The 21,321-nt window shown below is 36.7% G+C and overlaps 1 protein-coding gene across 1 annotated transcript; it reads right to left on the bottom strand.

The window, feature by feature from the left end:
- Window positions 1–8,068: 8,068 nt before the first annotated feature.
- On the bottom strand, window positions 8,069–21,089 carry LOC120266491 (protein RNA-directed DNA methylation 3). The gene is made up of 15 exons (XM_039274124.1): window positions 20,790–21,089; window positions 19,823–20,061; window positions 19,594–19,749; window positions 17,533–17,691; window positions 17,354–17,437; window positions 16,664–16,731; window positions 16,255–16,572; window positions 16,114–16,162; window positions 15,890–16,045; window positions 15,443–15,589; window positions 15,282–15,357; window positions 15,037–15,195; window positions 14,917–14,953; window positions 14,767–14,828; window positions 8,069–11,535 (listed from the first exon to the last, which is right to left on the bottom strand). Exons 1-15 carry the CDS (start codon window positions 21,007–21,009, stop codon window positions 8,291–8,293), a joined length of 5,175 nt encoding a protein of 1,724 aa, XP_039130058.1. The 5' UTR covers window positions 21,010–21,089; the 3' UTR covers window positions 8,069–8,290.
- Window positions 21,090–21,321: the final 232 nt, after the last annotated feature.

Genomic DNA, 21,321 nt, shown 5'->3' with positions numbered 1-21,321 from the left:
GTTGAGGGTAGGTTTTCGAGTGAGAAGCCCAATGTAGATGCAACCGAGGTCATAGAGATTGAGGAGGGAGCAAGCAAAGAGAAGGAAGTTGTTGCCCTACCTTTCAAGCCAAGAATCCCTTATCCCTCTAGATTGAAGAATGACCAAGCGGATGAACAGTACAAGAAGTTCTTGAGTTTATTCAAGCAACTCCACATCAATATTCCCTTTGTTGAGGCATTGTCCCAAATTCCTAAATATGCAAAATTCTTGAAAGACCTGTTGACTAACAAGAGGAAATTAGAGGAAGGTGCCTCCATGATTCTAGATGTGTCTTGCTCGGCAGTCTTGCAAAAGAATATGCCGAACAAGAAGAAAGACCCATAAAGCTTCATCATTCCGTGCAACATTGGCAACTTGGGTGAGGAAATGGCATTGGCGGACTTAGGGGCCAATATCAACATCATGCCATATTCCTTATTTCATAAGCTAGTTTTGCGAGAGCCTAGGCTCACTCGGATGACATTGTAATTGGTGGACCGAACAGTGAGACATCCGAAGGGCATCATTGAAGGTGTGCTTGTCAAAGTTGACAAGAATATATTTCCTGTAGATTTTGTGGCGTTGGACGTCGATGAGGATGCAGATGTTCCTTTGATACTTGGGAGACCATTTTTGCGCACTTCCAAGGCATTGATCGACATGGACGGTGGGGAGTTGACACTGAGGGTTGGAGATGATAAGCTCACATACCGCCTCGCCAAAGCCATCCGACATTCTCTTGACTTTGATTATACTCTTTATTTTCTTGACACTACTAATGAGATTGTTGATGAATACATGCATGAAATGTTTAATCCGGACCCGTACGAGGGTTTGTTCGACCAAGATATGGTTAATGAAGAAGTAATGATGCTTGGTCTAGAGGAACAAGTACTATCTACTCTGGGAATCATGAAGAAGGTGCTCTGGATGATGAAGAGGGCGAGGAAACAAAACAAGAAACGCCCCAAGGCTGTTGGGTATGTGCGTGAACCGAACAAGTTGGATAAACCCTTGTTAAGTGATACCAAGCCTGATAACTCCCCCTCTACCTTCAAGAGACATTGCTCATCATGCTTTCAAGTTATAGGTAAGAGGACAACCTTTATCTATAAACCCCCGTGAGGTAAGACAAGGTATGTTAAGCTTAGTGACGTAAAATAAGCACTTCTTGGGAGTCAACCCAAGTGTTTATTGTTTTCTTAGCTGCTAGTTTAGTGTTTGCATGAATAAAGTGTTGAGTGCTGGTGTCTATATGTTTTGATGCATTGCTGTGTGTTTTCTTGTGGATTTTTGATGTCATCGTTCTTTCATGTGGATTTGGCGAAGTTTTTGGTCGTGCGAGCTAGTTTTTCATGTTTTTAGTGGTATAATTTGCATAATGAAGCAGCATCTAAGTGTGTTTACATGTTCAGGAATTTTCTTCAGAGCCTGCAGAGTTTTTAAGGCATCCAGAAAAAATGCACTGTGAGCTCGTCCAGAGAAGGCACAGGGGCGTGGACGCGCCCCTCTTAATGATTTTGTGACACCCGCACGCCTGTGGTTACTTTCCGCACCAGCGTGTGGTTTCCTACAAAGAGTTAGCAATTTTTCCCGAGAGCACACAGGGGCGTGGACTCGCCCCTGTGGACGAACTTGTGGCAAGCGCACGGGCATGGGTATTCCCCGCACGCCCGTGTGGATCTCTGCAGAAGAGCTTCCCTCCATCCAAAGAATACACAGGGGCGTGCGTCTGCCCCTGTGAACTGCCCAGTAATGAGCCACACCCGTGCGGAATGTCCACATGGGCGTGTGAAACAATTAGAGAATTTTCTCAGTTGGATAGAGGAGCCACAGGGGTGTGCGGCTGCTCCTGTGGGTCAGGCACACGGGTATAGATAATTTCCGCACGCCCGTGCGGATTGCATTCAGAGACATTGTGTGTTTTCCCGAGAGCGCACAGGGGCCTGTGTCTGCTCCTGTGGAGGCGCACGAGCGTGGATAATTTTCGCACGCCCATGTGCATGTGCAGAATTCCAAGAGACGCGATTTTCCTTTAAAAATCTCGTTGAAATTTTCATCCATTACCCGTCCAGACACTCAAAAACCACTCTTGATCATTTTCTCAACCTCATACCGCTATTTTAGAGGGATTTCCAGTCAATTTCCACGCCACATTCAAAGTTTTCATACCCACAATTCTAGTGATCATTAAAAAAAAATACAACTTTTGAAACCACTAGTGATGGCAATAGGAGACCTTTGAGTTTGTTGTATGAGGTTCTTAAAGACAAAGTGGGTCATTACAATGGAGAATACACATGTGTTTCAACAAAGGACACAAACTAGAGTTATAGTATGAAATTTACAAAATAAAATAAAAGAATATATAAAACAATGTTAAAGTTCAAGGATTTGGTTGCAAAATTCATGCACAAGTTAAAAAAAAAAAAAAAGATGAAAATTAGGGTTTATTTACTACATGTTGAAGAAGAAAAAATAAAAATAAAAAAAATTTGGTTTATATGCAAGAACATTATGGGGAATGTAAAAAAAGAAAATTAAGGGTTTATTGGAAAAATTCATAGAAATGTATTAGAAGTAAAAAAAATGTTTAGGGGTTATTTGAAGAAAATTATAAAAAATGTAAAAATGTAAATTTTACTGACTTATTTGAAAGTTCATAGAAAAAATATCAAAAGTGAAAAAGTAGGTTTTTTATTTACAAAAAAAACCATGGAAAATGAGAAGATTAAAAAAAATCAGGAGTCTAGTTACATAAATTATGAAAAATTATGGAGGACATAATGTAGGAACTAATATGCAAAAGAGCACTAAAAGGGAATTTCAATAATTTCACGGAACCTCTCCCGTAAAGCTTACTATGAAATCTTTTAACACTCATAGGAATGGAAGGAGTTGATGAAGAATTTCCATAAAGGCTCCCTTGAAGCTTACTATGAGGTCTTGAGCGGACATTTGATGCAGTCTTAACACTTGTAGGAATGGGGGAATGATGAAATTTTTTCTATTAAACTTCTTTGTAAACCTACTATGAGTTCTCCAGACACTAGTAGGAGTAAGAAGAGGTTTCCATAAAATTTCTTTTGGAATTTACTATGAGGTCTCTTGAAACTCATAGGAGTAGGAAAGCCGGAGTTGATCGAATTTTTTCTATGATACTTGTTTTATAACTTAGGGTCACATTGGTACAAGTGAAAATAACAACTTTCCCTACAAAGTAAAATGGGTGAATCATTTTCACTTGTTTGGTTCCTAAGCTCTTCCTTGTTTCTTTTTTCTTTGCAAAACCTTAACTCAAGTTTATTTCCCACTTCGACTTGTCGCTTCTTCCGAATCGGAGCAATTCTGGTTATTTTTTTCCTCACGCTTGTTATCTTTGGGTTGAATTTTAGTTATAATTTTTATGTGAAATTTCTGTTTTGATTGAATGCCAATAAATTTCTGTATGTTTGGATAATATTTTTGTGGGAGGATCTTTGTTTGATTGAACCAAATCCATGTTGATATAATAATCCAATAAGATAAGATGAGAAAGAGAAAGAGAAAGAGTGAGAGACTTGATATATATATATATATATATATATATATATATATATATATATATATATATATATATTTCCTTTGCTTCTTATTATCCACAACTGTTTTCTGAATTTCCATAAAAAATTATTCAAACATGATATAAATGTAGGAATTAAAACAAACAAAATTGTATGATGGACAAAAAAAAATTATGAATAAAAGATTAATTATCATTTGGACAAAGTTAGTAATATAATTAGAGTTTATTAAAACCCCAATTTTAGTAACTACAATAACTAAGGGCAAAAATGAGAATAAACTTAACTTTACATAGAAAATGCATTCATACCAAATGGAAGAATTAAGTTTACATGCAATTCAATTACAATTTTTATTGAATGCACCGGACATTGTAATGTTATTTTGAAGGGAAAGTAATTGCATGCAAAGTTTTTCCCTGCAAAAACTTTATATTCAATCGCTTTCCATGCAAAGTTGCAAACGAGTCCTTACTATGAAGCCTCTTGACACTCATAGGAGTGGGTAAGGAGTTGATGAGAACTATCTATAAAATTCCATTTGAAACTTATTATGAAGTCTCTTGGCATTCATAGGAGTGGGTAGGAGTTCATAATTTTTTTTGTATGAAAGTTCTTTTCAACCCTACTATGAGGTCTTGATACTCATGGGGATGAATAGAGATGATGAAAATTTATGAACATCTCTCTTGAAGTCTACTATGAGGTCTTGACACTCATAGAGGTGAATGGAAGTGATGAAAATTTATGAAAATCTCTCTCAAAGCCTATTTTGAAGTCTTAACACTCATAGGGATGAATGGAAGTGATTAAAATTTACGAAAACTTCTTTCAAAGTATACTATAAGGTCATGACACTCATAGGGGAGAATGGAAGTGATCAAAATTAATGAAAATCTCTATCAAAACCTACTATGAGTTCTTAATAATTTTAGTGGTGAATGAAAGTGATGAAAATTTATGAAAATCACTCTTAAAGCATACTATAAGGTCTTGACACTCATACGAGTAGATAGAGGTGATAAAAAATTATGAAAATATCTCCCAAAGAATACTATGATGTCATAACACTCATAGGGGTAAATAGAGATGATGAAAATCTATAAAAATATCTATTAAAGACTACTATGAGGTCTTGACACTCATAGGATAGAATAGAGATGGTAAAAATTTATAAATATCTCTCTTGAAGCCTATTGTGAGGTCTTAACATTCAAAGGGGTGAATGGAAGTGATGAAAATTTATGAAAATCACTATCAAATCCTACTATGAGTTCTTGACACTCATAGGGGTGGATAAAAGTGATAAAATTTTATGAAAATCTCTCTTAAAGTCTACTGTGAGATCTTGACATAGGGGGTGAATGTAAGTGATGAAAATTCATGAAAATCTCTCTTAAAATCTACTATGAGGATTTGACAATCATAGGGGTGGATAAAGGTGATGAAAATTAAAAAATAAAAATAAAAAAATTCTCAAAGCCTACTATGAGGTCTTGACACTTATAGGAGTGATGGAGGTGATGAAAATTTGTGAAAACCTCACTTGAAGCCTACTATGAGAACTTGACATTCATAGGGGTGGATAGAGGTAATGAAAATTCATGAAAATGTCTCTCAAAGCCTACTATGAGGTCTTGACACTCATAGGAGTGAATAGATGTGATGAAAATTTATGAAAATCTTTTGTGAGGCCTACTATGAGATCTTGATACCCATAGGGATGAATATAGATGATGAAAATTATGACAATCTCTCTTGAAGCCTACTATGAGGTCTTGACACTCATAGGAGTGAATAAAAATGATGATAAATTATGAAAATATCTCTTAAAGCCTACTATGTTGCCTTGACACTCATAGGGGTGGATAAAGATGATGAACATTTATAAAATCTTTCTTACTGTGGGGTCCAATACTTGACACTCATAGAGGTGAAAGATTCAATGAAACCTACTATGAGGTCTAAAGCTTGTTACTCACAAAAGTGGATGGAATAAATGAAGCCTGCTATGAAATCTAAAGATTGACAAACTCACAGAGGTGGGTGGAATTAATAAGCCTACTGCTAGGTCCATAGCTTGATACTCACAAATTCAAATGGAATTGATGAAACCCACAATGAGATGCAGTGCTTTATAAGGTCCAATACTTGACATTCACAGGGGTAATAAAAATCCTTTGATCATTTTTCTTAAAACTTACTGAGATCCAATGTTTGACACTTACAGAGGTGAATTGGAATAGTCTTTTAATGACTCAATCAAAAGAAATCAAATTTATGATTACAACTTGAGATCTATTCCATAAGCAAAAGAAAGTCAAAGTAATCAAATCAGGTTAGGGGCTCAACCATGTGGGAGGTCATGGCCCGATTATATGCAAGTCAAGGCTCAAAAGTATTGGAGAGTCGAGACTTGAATATCTTAGATAAAACAACAAATGCAACTCTAAAGTCTCAAGACACAAAGAAGTCAAGATCTAAGGAGTTCCATAAGTCATAGGCCTAAGAGCTTCATGAGCACAAAATGCTGAAGTCTTCAACAATAAACAAGAAAAAAAAGTCAAAGAGAATCAAATATGTGACTTACAAATGTAGAGTAATCAAAACTTGAGGCCCAGATGCAAACACACCAAAAAAAAAAGTATCAATGAAGCTTATAGTCACTAAAATCAAGAAAGGCATTCAAACATGCTTCTAAAAAAAAAAAAAAGAAGTTTGAAGAAATTGAAGTATTATTATCCCTACTGACAAAGTCAAATAGCTAACATTTATATGAAAATTGGAATAATAATATTTAAAAAGTTTCTAGTTTAAACACCTGCAATCGATATTATGGACTCATGTACTTTTTGAAATCAATAAAATTAATGTTATTTTATCTATCTATCTATTTGACGTTCGTACTTGTTTTTAATCAGAGGTTCCCATGACATTGTCTGGGTAATTAACATTAGGGGCATGCTCCTAATGGAAGTCATGAACCTACAATCACCTAAAACTAAAATTTGATTTATGATCCATTATTTTTAACTGGTGAACCCAATTAATGACTGGGTGAGAATAAAGGACCCCATAACATAAAACCCCAGACTTAACTTAAATTAAGGCACGAATTACCCTAACTTATTTGAACATTTAATTAGGCTTAATATAATACAATAACTATTAATACATTAACCATTTTATCGCAGGTGAGGTTAGAACATCTTAAACTTAATTATAGTATGAAGGTGCTGATGAATACTGGTATCAAAGAAGTTACAAAATTTCGAAACAAGTATAGTTATATTTTTTATGAATAAATATAGAGATTACTATTATCATGACTGATTTTATTTTACTCTGGTTGATTAATTAATTTTTATGAAGATTACTGAGTGAATGAAATTGTAGCTATCGAAGGATAAATCAAATCTCTACTTCTTCTACGCACTCTATTTTTTTTCGGGGTGTATCATTCTCATTTAAATCTCCTATTATTTCTTGAGATACCATAAAATTCAAGTAAAAGTCTTCTTTCACTTTGTTATTTGTATTTAATGAGTAAAGATGACCTTGAATTGATCAAAACTCAACATAGTAGAATCTTTAGAGGTCAATAATTGGTACAAATAAATCATATGTATACATGCTTTAGCTTTTTTAAAAAAAAATAAAAACGATTGTAACATTTAGTTCTTTTTTACTACTAGTATTTTAATGATATATTTTCATAATTTTCTTATCCTAATTTGGTTGTTTTGGGGTTTTATTGTTATTATTGTAGTTAAGAGTGATTAAAATGGGTAATACTTATCCTATAAATGGTGTACAAAAAAACGTTTTATTTACAAGAGATAAGACTACTGATGATTTATTTAAAACATGATCTGGTAAAGGTAACGTTATAATTCAATATACATTATATAACACTAAATTTAACAAGCATAATCGCTATATTATATAACAATATTTTCAATTAATTTTAGACACTTTAATATGTACTCATTTTTATAATAAAATGGTCCTAATTAAGAGTTCATAGGTCCTCATTAAGTATAATTATGGCTCTATATTTTAGTAACACCAGTTTATATTTTAAACCCAAAAAACTAATCTTGTGCTAATAAAAGCAGTGAATGCAAGAATCGCGCCAGAGCCTTGATGGCAAGCAGCACCACATAATTTCAGAAGCCAGTGATTTTGGTAGGATTACTGTATGTCTGAGGCAGTGGCTTGGCCAGAGGCATCAAAATACTTGAAAATGGCTGGAGCAAGTTGTCTGCAAGCCACTTTTTTATCAGCAAGATTTACATATATTCCAACAAATTGATCTGCCTATTGCCGGTTATAGGATGCTATACATGCAGAGACAGGAAACAGAAAATTCAGAGAATAGATTTGGGCAAGGAAAATGGTTGAGCAGATCTATGGAAAACACAACACCATACATGATCTTAATATATATATATATATATAACCACCAATATATGATCAACGACTTAGTTGAATGACTGAACTAAAACTGCAGACATAAGAATCAAACATCATTCTAGTAGACAGTCACCCTGGGGAAATTAACCACTTACATTAACAGGCGAAAATACAAAGCAAAAACAACACAGACGACCAACTACTGCAAAGCTAGAAGGTTGGCGATTATTTACAATTGACAGCAAGCACCAACTACAAGGTTTCAGATAGCATAATTCATTAAGCAAAACTTACCAGCCACCTTTGTCACCATCGCTGTCCTTCGTGTTTCCCCAGTTCCCAGCTGGTTTATCCCAGCTGTTGCCTCCTTTGTCAGCAGTGGAGGTTTTCTGGGCTTCATCTTTGTTGCTATTCCAACTAGAAAACTCACCTGCTTCTTCACCAAAACTGACATCCTTAACCCAGTCAGAGTGATTCTTAGCAGCCTGAGAAGAGCTATCCCACCCAGATGAGTCATTCCTACCGGACGAGTTTCCTCCATTCCACCCACCGCGATGGCTGCTACTTCCTTCAGCTGCTTCACTTTTACCATCAGCTTTGGCTTTATCTAAGCCACTAATCAGACTCTTGTCCCAACTTGAACCTGCAGACTTTCCTCCATCCCAGCAACCTCGATGGCCACTGCTTCTTCCAGCTGCTTCACTCGTACCATCAGTTTTGGCTTTATCTAAGCCACCAATCTGACTCTTGTCCCAACTTGAACCTGCAGACTTTCCTCCATCCCAACCACCTCCATGGCTGCTAATTCCTCCAGCTGCTTCACTTATACCATCAGCTTTGGCTTTATCTAAGCCACCAATCTGACTCTTGTCCCAACTTGAACCTGCAGACTTTCCTCCATCCCAACCACCTTGTTGGCTACTACTTCCTCCAGCTGTTTCATTTTTAAATTCAGTTTTGGGTTTATCCCAGCCACCATATTGATCATTGTTGTCCCAACTTGAACCGGCAGAGTTTCCTCCATTCCACCTGCCTTGTCGGCTGCTAATTCCTCCAGTGGCTTCACTTTGGCCATCAGCTTTGGATTTATCCCAGCCACCATATTGATTGTTGGTCCAACTTGAACCGGCAAAATTTCCATTAAATTTATCTTCATCATTCTTCAAATCAGTTGAGTAAAACCTACCACTACCACTACCACTACCCTGGCCACGTCCCCAACTACGACCGCCAGCAATATCATCATTATTCCGCACATTTCGACCCCTTCCTCTACCACCTCCAGATCTCCAACCTCCCTCAGATTCTCCCTCCCCTTTCCAACTGTAATCATTGTTCCACGCATTTCGACCTCTACCCCTACCACCTCCAGATCTCCAACCTCCTTCAGATTCTCCCACACCATTCCAACTGTTATCATTATTCCCCGCATTTCGACCCCTACCCCTACCCCTACCACCTCCAGATCTCCAACCTCCTTCAGATTCTCCAGCCCCATTCCAACTGTCATTATTATTTCCTCCATTGTGGCCCCTACCCCTACCGCCACCTCCAGATCTCCAACCTCCAGATTCCCCTGCCCCATTCCAACTGTCGTTATTATTCTCTACATTGTGACCCCTACCCCCACCCTCACCACCACCTCCAGATCTCCAACCTCCAGATTCTCCTGCCCCATTCCAACTGTCATTATTATTCCCTGCATTGTGACCCCTACCCCTACCCCTACCACCACCTCCAGATCTCCATCGACCTTCAGATTCACCCACCCCATTCCAATTGTTATCATTATTCCCCCCATTTCGACCCCTGCCCCTACCACCTCCAGGTCTCCAGCCTCCTTCAGATTCTCCCCCTGCATTCCAACTGTCATTTTGATCTCTATTTCCTCGTCCTCCAAACCGACCTCGTCCTCTTCCCCAGCTTGGCCCAGAGTCTCTCGGCTGGCTCCACTTGTTCCCTTCATCTTTACCCCTACCGAAGTCACCATTTCCACCCCTTCCTCCACCCCAACTTGAGCTTCCCTCTCCATTAAAACCTGATTTATTCTCCCAATTTCCCCAATTTACATTTTCTCCTCTCCCCCCTCCGCAACCAAACCCACCAACTTCAAAACTTTTGGCTTTCTCCCAGCTGTTCTCATTATTTTTGCCAGACTCCATGTTATGTTCATTGTTCCAGCTGGATACTTGATCACCATGACCTGATTTGGGCTTACTCCATCCATCCTGTTGAACTTGGCCAGACGAAGCTCCTGCCTTGTTCCATCCTCCACTTTCATCTTCATTAACATTTTTTGCCTTGCCCCAGCTCCCAGACTGGCCATGACTGTTAGCATCATTGTTCCAGTTGGATGCTTGATCACCAAAAGATGATTTTGGCTTACTCCACCCATCTGGTTGATCTTGGCCAGGAACTCCATTTTTGCTCCATCCACTGCTTTCATCTCCAACATTTTTTGCCTTACCCCAGCTCTCAGATTGGCCATGAGCGGGATGTTCAACTTTATCCCAGCTTGATAGCTGATGCCCACCAAAAGATTTTGATTCATTCCATCTGTCTGTGTCAATTTGGCTAGAACTTCCTGCTTTTTCCCAGCCAACCCTTTCACCAGCAATTGGGGCTTCCACCTTTTTCCAATTGTCAGATTGGCAAGCACTTGGACCTTTCACAGTGTCCCAACCAGCTGCAGGGTCAGAAGATTTTGAAACATTCCATCCATTGGTTTGACCTTTGGTAGAAATGCCTGCTTTATCCCAGCCTTCACTTTCCCATTTAGATTCACCTTTTGCCTTGTTTGATTTTTCAGGTTGATTGCTACTTGGAGAATTTACTTGGTCCCAGCTGCCGATACCATCACTAACTGCTGATACAGTTTTGCATGCTGCAGCATTGTCCCAATTCCCAGATTGTTTAACACCTTGGAATGTTGAATCAATTGTTTTACTTTGGCTTGGACCATCAATTGACCTTCCCCAACTTTTGCTGTCATCTACAACTTTTCCAAGAGACCCAACTTTTGTCCAGGCATCTTCTTCATTTCTACCTGTACATTTTCCTTTTGTGTCCCAAGAATCATTTTTGTCATTGGCAACCTCTGCAGCAGTCCTACCCCAAGAACTTCCCTCCTCCAAACTAACAGCTTTTTCTTTGTCAGATGCAACACCCCAGCCATCAAAAGAACCTGCAGTGGCCCTTGGTTTATCCCAATTGCTCATCTGGTTATCCAAAGTTACTGATTCATTGGCCTTTTTAAAGCCTTCTGTGTCCCAGCTCCCTCCTGCATCCATTGGAAGCTTATCCTTCTCCCATGCATTACTACTGCTACATTCTTTCTTCACTGAAGCCTTGGCCCAACAATCATCATTTGCATCATCAGCAGTATTTTCAATATTTTTGTTCCAGCTAATATTTTGCTCCCCACTTGGTCCAGTTGATTTATCCCAGCCATCAACATCCCTACTAGAATCACCTGCACCACTCACAGATCCAAATATGCCCTTGCTGTCCCATAGGCTAGCTCCATGTTCTTGATCTACACAAATATAAAAAATAAATAAAAATAAAAAATCCAAGAAGTGTCAGTCAAGATAAGGAAAACATGAAAAAAAAATAAAAAAGTGCTACTGAAAACATGGTAATCACACAACTAAACCTACTCTGCACTCTGACAACAAGGCAAAGATTTTAAGTAGTATAGGTAACAAAGTTCCATATTCCAACAAACACTAGTATTTACAACTGCCAGCCGACTTAAACAGCCAATCAAGAAGGCAAACATGACCAAATGAATACAATATTGAAAACCAGTTAGCAATTAATAGACAACTAAGTTCCAACACAATATCAGGTTACATTTAAAAAAAATTCAAAAAAAAAAAAGTATCAAGGACATATGTGTGGGGCATCAGAGGTTAACAAATAATGCACACAGACACGCATACCAAATATTAAAAACAAAATCATAGCTGCCAAAAGATAAAAAAAATGGACTGAAGTAAACCAATTAAAGAACAAAACAAATAGTTTATGACAGGAGCCAAGTTGTTTACAATCCTTTGAGTCTGCCAAGCAAATCAATAACGTGAACAAGGAAGAAAAAGCTTCAAGAGGCGCTTAACAGTGTTGCAAGTGAAGTGGCTACATGCAACCCAAGTTGAAGGACAAGCATTGATTAACTTAATTCAAGCTGATTTGAAATAGTAAGGCCTCACCCAACCCACATGACCATTGATGCAAGTTGCTGATTTTTATTTAGAAAGTTTCTTGTTTTTTGAGAATATTATACCAGGATATTCTCTTTTTAGAATATTAACCTAGGATATTGTTTTTGTTCTCTTTTAACTTCTTATATATTTGTTTCCTCTTTTGCTTAAAACATTCTTTGGAATATTCTCTCTTTGGGAATACTATTTCGATGTATTCTCTTTTATGTAGCCTATAAATAGGCCTTCTTGTAGAGAGAAGCGGGACTTTCATGATCAATAAAATTGTGAAAGTTTATTTTTATTTTTGGTTCTTCCTAAATCTTTTCAAACTTATCAAGTTATTTGCTTGGGACATTCAAATCATATTATAACCATGGTTCTAGTTCCTCATAATAATTGATCAAGATGCCTCTATGCCTTTGGTTCGTGATTTTCTATAATCATTAGGTCAAGGATCCTCTAAAATCTGATTTTTAGTTTTCTTGCAGTTTGATTGCGATCAAGGGTGTGGGTGTCAAGGCTTTATTCGTGGGGTTTGCATCAGTTTATCTAAAAGAAAATTATGGCTTAGCCAAAAAATAGGAAGAGATATTAATTATAACTCAACAGAACCTTGTCAGCAAATTTTAGAGGAACAAAAAATGGGGTTTGCATTAGTTCTAAGTTCTAACTCCTAATCATCTATCTAATAGATCACATTCAAAAGACCTAAATCTAATTATAATTAACTAAAAATCATCCTCATTAAATATGGGTGATTGGCTGGCACTTTATTCTAAAAGTTTATTATTTACTAAAACAACATTAAATATATGTCCTTTTTGTACTTTTATATGAAAAACTAATCTAACAAATAGTAGACAATCAACAACCAATTTCAATCAAGCGCCTTTTTAGTGCTTTTTCAGAGCACCCTATAGCACAAAAAAAACAAAAAAAAATTTGTGCCACTTTGAAGGCACCTCGCCTGGATAATTTTACGGCGCCTATCATGGAATACACTGCTCCTTAGCATTTGGGTGATCGCCTTGACAACACTGTTCAAGTTAGGTTCAAAATAATGGCAGGCTTGTTTCAAACTAAAAAGGGCAAGGCAGATTCACTGCTAACAGCAAGTAAATTTTCAAACCAAGAGCCAAGGCAAGGCAAGTCCATTACTAATAGCAAGTTAATTTCAAATCGAAGAGGCCAAGACAATGTCATTGCAAATAGCAAGTTCATTTCAAAGAAAAACGGGCAAAGCAAACTTGTCATCAATTGCATAGGATTATATAGTTTCAATTGTCAACTCTTGAGTTATCAACACATTGCATAAAATCATGCACATAGAAGTTGAAAATATTATTAAATTTCCACTAGAGTTGTGAAACTGAAACCCTGATAATTTCATCCAGATATGGAAGGTACTAACTTTTTCTCCTATGATATCTATGTTTCAGCTTTCACCAAATCGATTAAACTTCATATAAACTCTTGTCATTTAAAAAGCAATATAGACAATTTTTTTTTTCAAAATTTAATCAAAACTCCTGCATGTCTCTGACTCTTTCTCTTCCAAAAAAGTATCCACATGATCTATTTATTCCCTATCAAGCTGTCATATTTGTTTCCCATTGTGAAATAGCATATCATCAATGTAGCAAAAAAAATCATCACTATTACTACTCTACTACTAGTAAGAAATAGTATTACAATTAGGACTCTACTATTAAGAAATACTATTACAGTAGAAAATCCAAATCACTATCAGGTTAAATAGCTTCAACATTTTCTTCATCATTATTCTCCCACTCGTTCAAATATTCATCCTCCTCATCTAATGACTCGTGTTTATCTGGCTTTTAAAATTTTAAAAAAGTAGAAACCTTTTATTATCAAGGATTAAGAATTAATTAGATATTATCTAATAGTTTATATTTTAAAAGGTTAAGATTTAATTTGATGATTATCTAATGCCTCATATTTATCCAACTCTTAAAAACTAAAAAATAAAAATAAAAATAAAAACCTTATTGTTTTTAAGGGTTGAAATTTAATTTGATGATCATCTAATGGCTCATATTATCAAGCTCTTAAAAATTGAGGACTACATTTAACTAAGGCGTGCCTCAAATCACCTTCAACCTCAAAGCAAGGCACATGCCTTAGGGCACCTCTTTAATATAACGCGCCTTTGAGGCTCCAGGGAGTGTTGAGCCTGAGGCACGCCTTTAATACCTATGCTATCAAAATTCTTTCGATGCTTTTCATGTGCAATACATAATGTTGTATCGAAGTAGCTATATTATCTGGATGCATAAATTGCTTGTATGAGCAACCAAGCTTCAAAATATCTACAATAATAGCATTCATAAGATTATACATGCTTAGAACTTATTGACCATTGCACAATCCACCTCACTGTTACTAAACTCTGAAATATTTGCAGAAACAAACAAAAAGGGCACAAATGCATAGAAAATGCAACCTTAAATCTGTTCAGAGACTACCTAATAATTTGTTTCATCCAAATATTGCACAGAATAGAATTAATTAAAGCAAATTAATACAGGTATTACCTGCATCCTTCCTATCCTGAGCTCCAAAATGATCAAAGGAAGCAGCGGCAGCTGGCTCATCCCTACACATGAAAACAAATAGGTGTAGATCAAGCAAAAATACATAATAATAATAGTAGCCGGAAGGAGCACCACAGAGAATATTTATACCTCTTCAAATTAGCAACAGAAAGCAAATTCTCGTTGACTGCATGAACATTAATGTCAGTACCTAGTTAAAATTGAAACCAAAGGAGAGTTCAAAGGGGTCAGCATGCTTAACAGACAAACCTGTTAACACTTTTGCAAGAGAATCCAGTTTCACAGTTACGTCACTGCGGTATACACCAACAACACGGCAAAGATACCCTTTTAAGGGTCCTTTACGAATTCGCAAGGTTTGGCCAACGGTGTAGGTTTGCTCTCTCATTTTTTGGCGAGGCCTACTTACTGCATCAAACAAATTAAATCAGAAAGAAAATATTTCTGTACAATATTCAGACACCAGCATAAATCACTGAGATAGTGACGAGTACATAAGTTGCCGTTATCTTCTTCCCCATCTAGTGTTGTAGGTGCAGAGGGGGTAAATGAACTGCTTGATTTGCCACCCTGCAAGAAACAATACACAAAATATGAGAAACAGCAGATAAAAAATTACACTTGGAAGAAATGTAGAATATCTTGCTCGACATGCCTTCTTTCCACAAGAAGAACTTTTGAGGTCCATTATCTTCTCACATAATTCAGATTTGACACAGAAAAGGCCACTACTTTCTGTTTGAAAGTCATCATATATGAATAATGTTCCTCTGTACATATGCCGGACATCTCCTTGTTTATCCTGCCAAAACAGTTAATAAGTTCTCCAAATATGGTAAGAAAAATTCATTCCAATACTGCAGTCTCAACCTCAAATGCAATCCATTTAGAGAATATTAAGAAATTGAAAAAAAAAAAAAAATATATATATATATATGAACATGAAGATAACATGGCTAGTTGATGCACTGGAGCTTTTTTACAAACTAAGACATCAGTTTTTATATGTAAGAGAAATAAACATGGAAGGCTGAATACCATCATCCCAGGTATCTTGTTCTAAGTAAATGAGTAAAAAATCAAACTCAGAAACAACAAATACCTCTAGGGGGCCCTCCAAAACCTTAACAACATCATTAATGTATATGGTTTTCTTGCTCCGGTCAGAAGCTGTAAACATTTTATCAGCACAAATACTTTTTATCTCCTGCTGCTTCATTGTCACCACTTCTGGGCATCCCATTCCACCTTTCAGTATCTGAGATTAATAAATCAAATCAGACCAAAAAGCAATACCATCTAGAATTTCAAGTTGGGCATACATACATGACAGCTTTCATCTTCCAAAGCAATGATAACACCAAAATCCCTACGGCTGCAAATTCACAAAAGAGAAATAATAGTATCAGCTTGAATCCCACACAATACAGCATCACATCAATGCAATGTCAAGCAATGATTAATTACCCGAACAGAACAAGGTCAAATAGCTTATATCCATTTCCTTGCTTATCATCTGACTTTTGATGTGATGCTTCAACCACCTTAATCTTCTGCTGCCCACTATAGACACTAGAAATCCAACCTAAATCCTCAGGTTCATCTTTATTTGACTCACTAAATTGCAGGAGTTCAGATTTAGATGGCTTTACACCCCAGCAGACTAAGGACCCAATCGACACTTTCTTATACACAAAACCATCTTTGAGCATTAAGCCATCAAGGACATCAAACTCTTCACCTGTTTGGCGATCCCGCCTAACTTGAATGTGAGGCCTGAAATCCCTGGAATGGGATGAACATCCGATGGTCAAATTGAAAGAGCAATATGAGGAAACACACTAACATACAAACAAAGAAAGAATGACAGAATTACTCTAGTTCAACAGCATTTATCAAGCGCGGAGATGGAATTTCAGCCTCTTTTAAAGATATTCCACCGCCCTGAAAAAATTATTATCAGCACAATATATGAGGCATGACAGAACAAACAAGCAAGAATTTACAATCATGATGAAACAGAAACAGAAGCCTTTTTGCAGAAGGCCAAAATTCGATTATAGGGGGAAACCCTATCAATCAGTAAAGTTTTTTCTCACATAAAAAAGAAGGTGCAAGTAGATTAAAAATGAGTTCCCAGACAAAAGTGTAAAAAGTTTGCAATCTCCAAAGAGATTAGTGTTCTGAAAAATATGTTAAGATTCAGATACTGGACAAATGGGTAAGTCTCCTGATGCCTGCTAGAAATCCCTTACCAAGAAAAATCTAATTCAGGAAGTTGACATAATAATATGATGAATAGACAGATGGAGAGCTTTAAAATGTGACTGGATTTTGTGCCCAAACAAAAGAAACTAATGAAATCATGGTTAACAGTCATCACCATGCAAGTGATTGAGACTGGCTAATTATGAACTTGTAGCATGTTCTAAGTAGATCAAAAGGTGTGTGCCCCATATAATTGATAACATTTTTCAAATTAAAATAATGGCAGAAGTTGACACATGTTTAGTATTTACTCACAAGATAATACAACTTATTCATGTTTACTTATGAGTGTGCTTACAAATTTTTTGGACATAGCTTGTAGATCAATCCTAGGAACCAACTTTATTGTAGCTCGTTTCTGTCCAGCCTCAACTGCCACAACCTGAAGAAGCATGCATAAAAAGATGAAAAGTCACAAAGCAGCAAATCATGCATATTGAAGGCAACAAATTTTAATTCACAGAGCAAGTTGTATACCTGTGCCAGATCGCCTTTATATTTCCCATTCTTCAAGCGAACCCATGCATTTTCAACAACTTCAAATGATTTATTTTGGACAGATAGCAATTGAGGAACTTCATTTCTGGGGACAGCACCTATTCTGCTTGGATATAAGTTCATAAACCCTTTGCATGCCTGTGTAGGACGAATAGGATTACTGCATTGAACTTGTTCTTTGGTGCATGCCAAAGGAGCCTAACCACTCAGAAATAATTCATTGAAGATCTCATATAGAAAGTTAACCATCAATGTAACTACCTTGCACATTTTTCAAAGAATAAAACTGTTTCTAACATTTTTTTCAAACATATTCAATGAATTCACACTAATCTAACATTAACATCTAGTTCTAAAATATGATAGAAATGATGATAAATGTAGACTGGCAGACTTCATAACTATGCTCGTCAAAACACAGCCCACCCAATTGGTAGTGACCTAATTGACACAAAATAGCTTTCCCCATCTCATTACAGATGAGCAGGTTTACAAAGCGAGATTGGAGCAAAATGACCTTAAAGAATGCCTTGCAAGATATTAACATCGGAACAATAGATCCCTGTGGCATAAGAGCAATTAAATAGAACTATTGTTATTAACACTTACAGCTGAAAACTACAACCAAATATGATGTTTGATTCATTATGAGCTTTTTGGTATAGTGAGTCCAAAGCAACAGTCTAAAGGACAGGAAAAGTAGCTAGCTACCTGATAACCCAACAGAAAGATAAAATTTATTCAACTAACAGCCACAGGCCAAAGATGGACATTAAAATCAAAATTTTGAAAACTGACGAAAAAAATATAGGAAAATTAATCACATGTTAGCCAAAACAACTTGGTTTTGGTTGTTTCAAGGAACGCAGATCTCATTGTACATTGGCTATGTAAAGGTGCGACAACTTAATTCAGCAGTGGTCACTTCTAAACCTTTCAAAACATTGCAACTGCAGGTGATGAATATAGAACTTAAACCTGGTTGACTATACACCTGTAGGAAGGAAAGGAAACACCATCTGCTTGGCAATTTTCTTGTCAGCCAGACATGCAAATCTTGAAAAGAACTTTCTACAGAAAGATAGCTTTTTCCTTGTACAAGCATGAAATTGTACAAAGAAAGTTTCTCACAACTGTTCACAACCATATCGGACCAGCTTCAACCTTTCAACCAAATGATACTAGACTAAAAAATATTGTGCAAATTTCATAAAAATCCAGCAAACATTCATTGTCCTGCTCTATTAAGGTTTCCTGTCCAATTAGTAACACCAAACTCAGGACCAATGCATAATCAAGGCACATCATGTTAAACATTTTTGCATTCCAATAGGCAAAGATGAAGATATTTGTTACATGTATGTTCATGCAAATCCCTTCAGCTATATTTCTCAAGTTTGTCCTGGGCTTGCACAACTTAACCATCAACCCTGCAAGGTTGATTAATGAAATAAAGTAATAAAAGCTTCCAGTTCAAGCTTCTCAATATAGGTGACTTAGTTTTTGTTATAACTTTATATAGTACAGGCACACACGTTACGATACTCCACACAAACAAATCAAATACTAACACTTTATGCCATTTGATCACATAAAATGGGACTACATGCTTTACTGCATGCCCAAAAGTTATTAAGCAGGTCCAAATTGAGGAGCTACCATAAACTCACTCTTATAGTACATTGGAATCACAACCCAATAAAGGTAAATAGCTGGTAAATCATATTCTTCCGAGTTCTAAACTTGTATGAACTCTAAAAGTCAGAATGGTTTATTCATTGATATAACAACCTTTAAGTAAATAATTGATTATAATTTCATGGCAAAGCATATGTGCACTTGCAAAATATTATGTGAGTAAAGGCACAATGACAACACACAAGCCTTGTCATTATCAAATTTCCAATTCCAAACAGTCAATTTTCTCTCATATATCTATCAACACAATTCTATTAATCATGATTAAATTAAAAATATAGAATTTTAGTTAAAAACACAATGCAACAACTATAATCTTGACAAATCTCACCAAGCACCTACCTCAGAGACATCATATGCTTTGTCAGCTTCAATGTAAACATAACCTTTAACATGGTCAAGCGTAAACACAGAAATTATCAGCAATTTACTTCCAAAATTTTGCAAGTCAATGAACTTTTGCATGAGGGAGAAGGTGATTTGCCTCTCACGACCAACCTGCAACAGTAGATATGGTGGGTGATACTCTATAAGAAGAAATGCAACTGCTAAAGGTAAAAAAACAACACACCATGCATTTGACTCTCCAAATATTGGGGTCCTTCATATCATGTGCGTGAGATACATCATCAAACACTTTAGCATCATCCTCATGTACAACATACTTAGAATCACGACCATAACGATCTTTGATTAGCTCTTCTAATTCATCACCACTCAACTCCTCTTCCTTTACAAGAAATGGAAGTTGATGGGCTTTTCCAGCTCCCTTAAGATCTCCAGGTTTATTCGCCTCATCTTCAATGAAATCTGTAGTTATAGGAAAGCAACACAGTTAAAAAAAACCACCTTACAGAGGAGAAAGGATGGCATAATTAATAAGCATATACTATCTCTTTTAAATAAGACTATAAACATCAAGATCACATTATCCAAGAACTAGAAAAGGAAAGACAAACTCAAAGCAACAAAGAGGAGGAAAGATACACCAGTCAACAAAAGGAAAATGATAATAAAAGCCACTGAATTTAGATTTTAAAAAAAAAAAAAGAGCAAAAAATCAGAATATTCATCCATGTAGTGACATCTGATTAATATATACATATATATGGTGAAAACATAAACATTAAAAAAAGACTTAGTTTAAATCATTCAGCAAAAGATGACTTATGACCATGTTCACTTGATATTGGGCCACATTTGCTAGAAAAGCAAACACATCTTCATGATTTATAACCTAAACAGAACTGACCATATCAGCCGGAGAAACAACATTAGCAAGGCGCACAATGTCAAGAACAAAATGCATGAGCAAACAAACATACAGAAAACATCATCGACACTTCAAACACTAAAATAGCACGGTTCTAAACTGGCAAACTAAAACATCAAAGAAAATCCCACAAAAGCATCGATCTACTAGACTACTACCCTGCATCGAAGCAAAAACTAAATTCTATAGCCCTTTGAACAAGCATTGGAAAAGAAATCTGGGGGCAAAACCCTAAAGCGAGATAGAGAGAAAAGGGGAGTTATACCACGATCGACATTATCATCGTCGTCTTCATCTGATTCAGCGTCATCACAGCCAGCATCAACTGCGGACTCGTCGAAGAACTGGAGAACGCCCGAGCGCCGACGCTTCTTCCGATGAAGGTCGGAACCGGCGGACGCCAAACGCTTCCCAGAGGAGGATGCGGAGGCGGACGGCATTGGGGCCTTGCCCGTGACCTCCTTCCCCTTTCCCTTCACTGCCATTGGAGGGGCGAGAGAGGAAGAGGAAAGCAGAGAGAATTGGGAAATGGGAGCGGAGCTAACGAAGGGTTTGGGTGGTGATTCTATTTTGATTTCCAGTTTTACCCCTCCTTAGGTTTATGCGGAGCAGAATAATTAACCTGGCATCAAAGACGGTGATTTACGAATGGTGTTGGGGGAATAATGTCATTTTCTTCTTGGACACGTGTCCATTTTATATTGGTTAGTTTGGACAGCTGTTTTCTTGCAAATAAACTCATCCAATTTCACTTAAATTCGTCAGGTGACTTCAGAATAATAATAAATCTATATAAA

The sequence above is a fragment of the Dioscorea cayenensis genome, chromosome 8, assembly GCF_009730915.1.
Source record: "Dioscorea cayenensis subsp. rotundata cultivar TDr96_F1 chromosome 8, TDr96_F1_v2_PseudoChromosome.rev07_lg8_w22 25.fasta, whole genome shotgun sequence".
Taxonomy (NCBI): domain Eukaryota; kingdom Viridiplantae; phylum Streptophyta; class Magnoliopsida; order Dioscoreales; family Dioscoreaceae; genus Dioscorea; species Dioscorea cayenensis.
The sequence above is the reverse complement of the archived record's forward strand: the minus strand, read 5'-3'. Positions and strand labels throughout refer to the sequence as shown.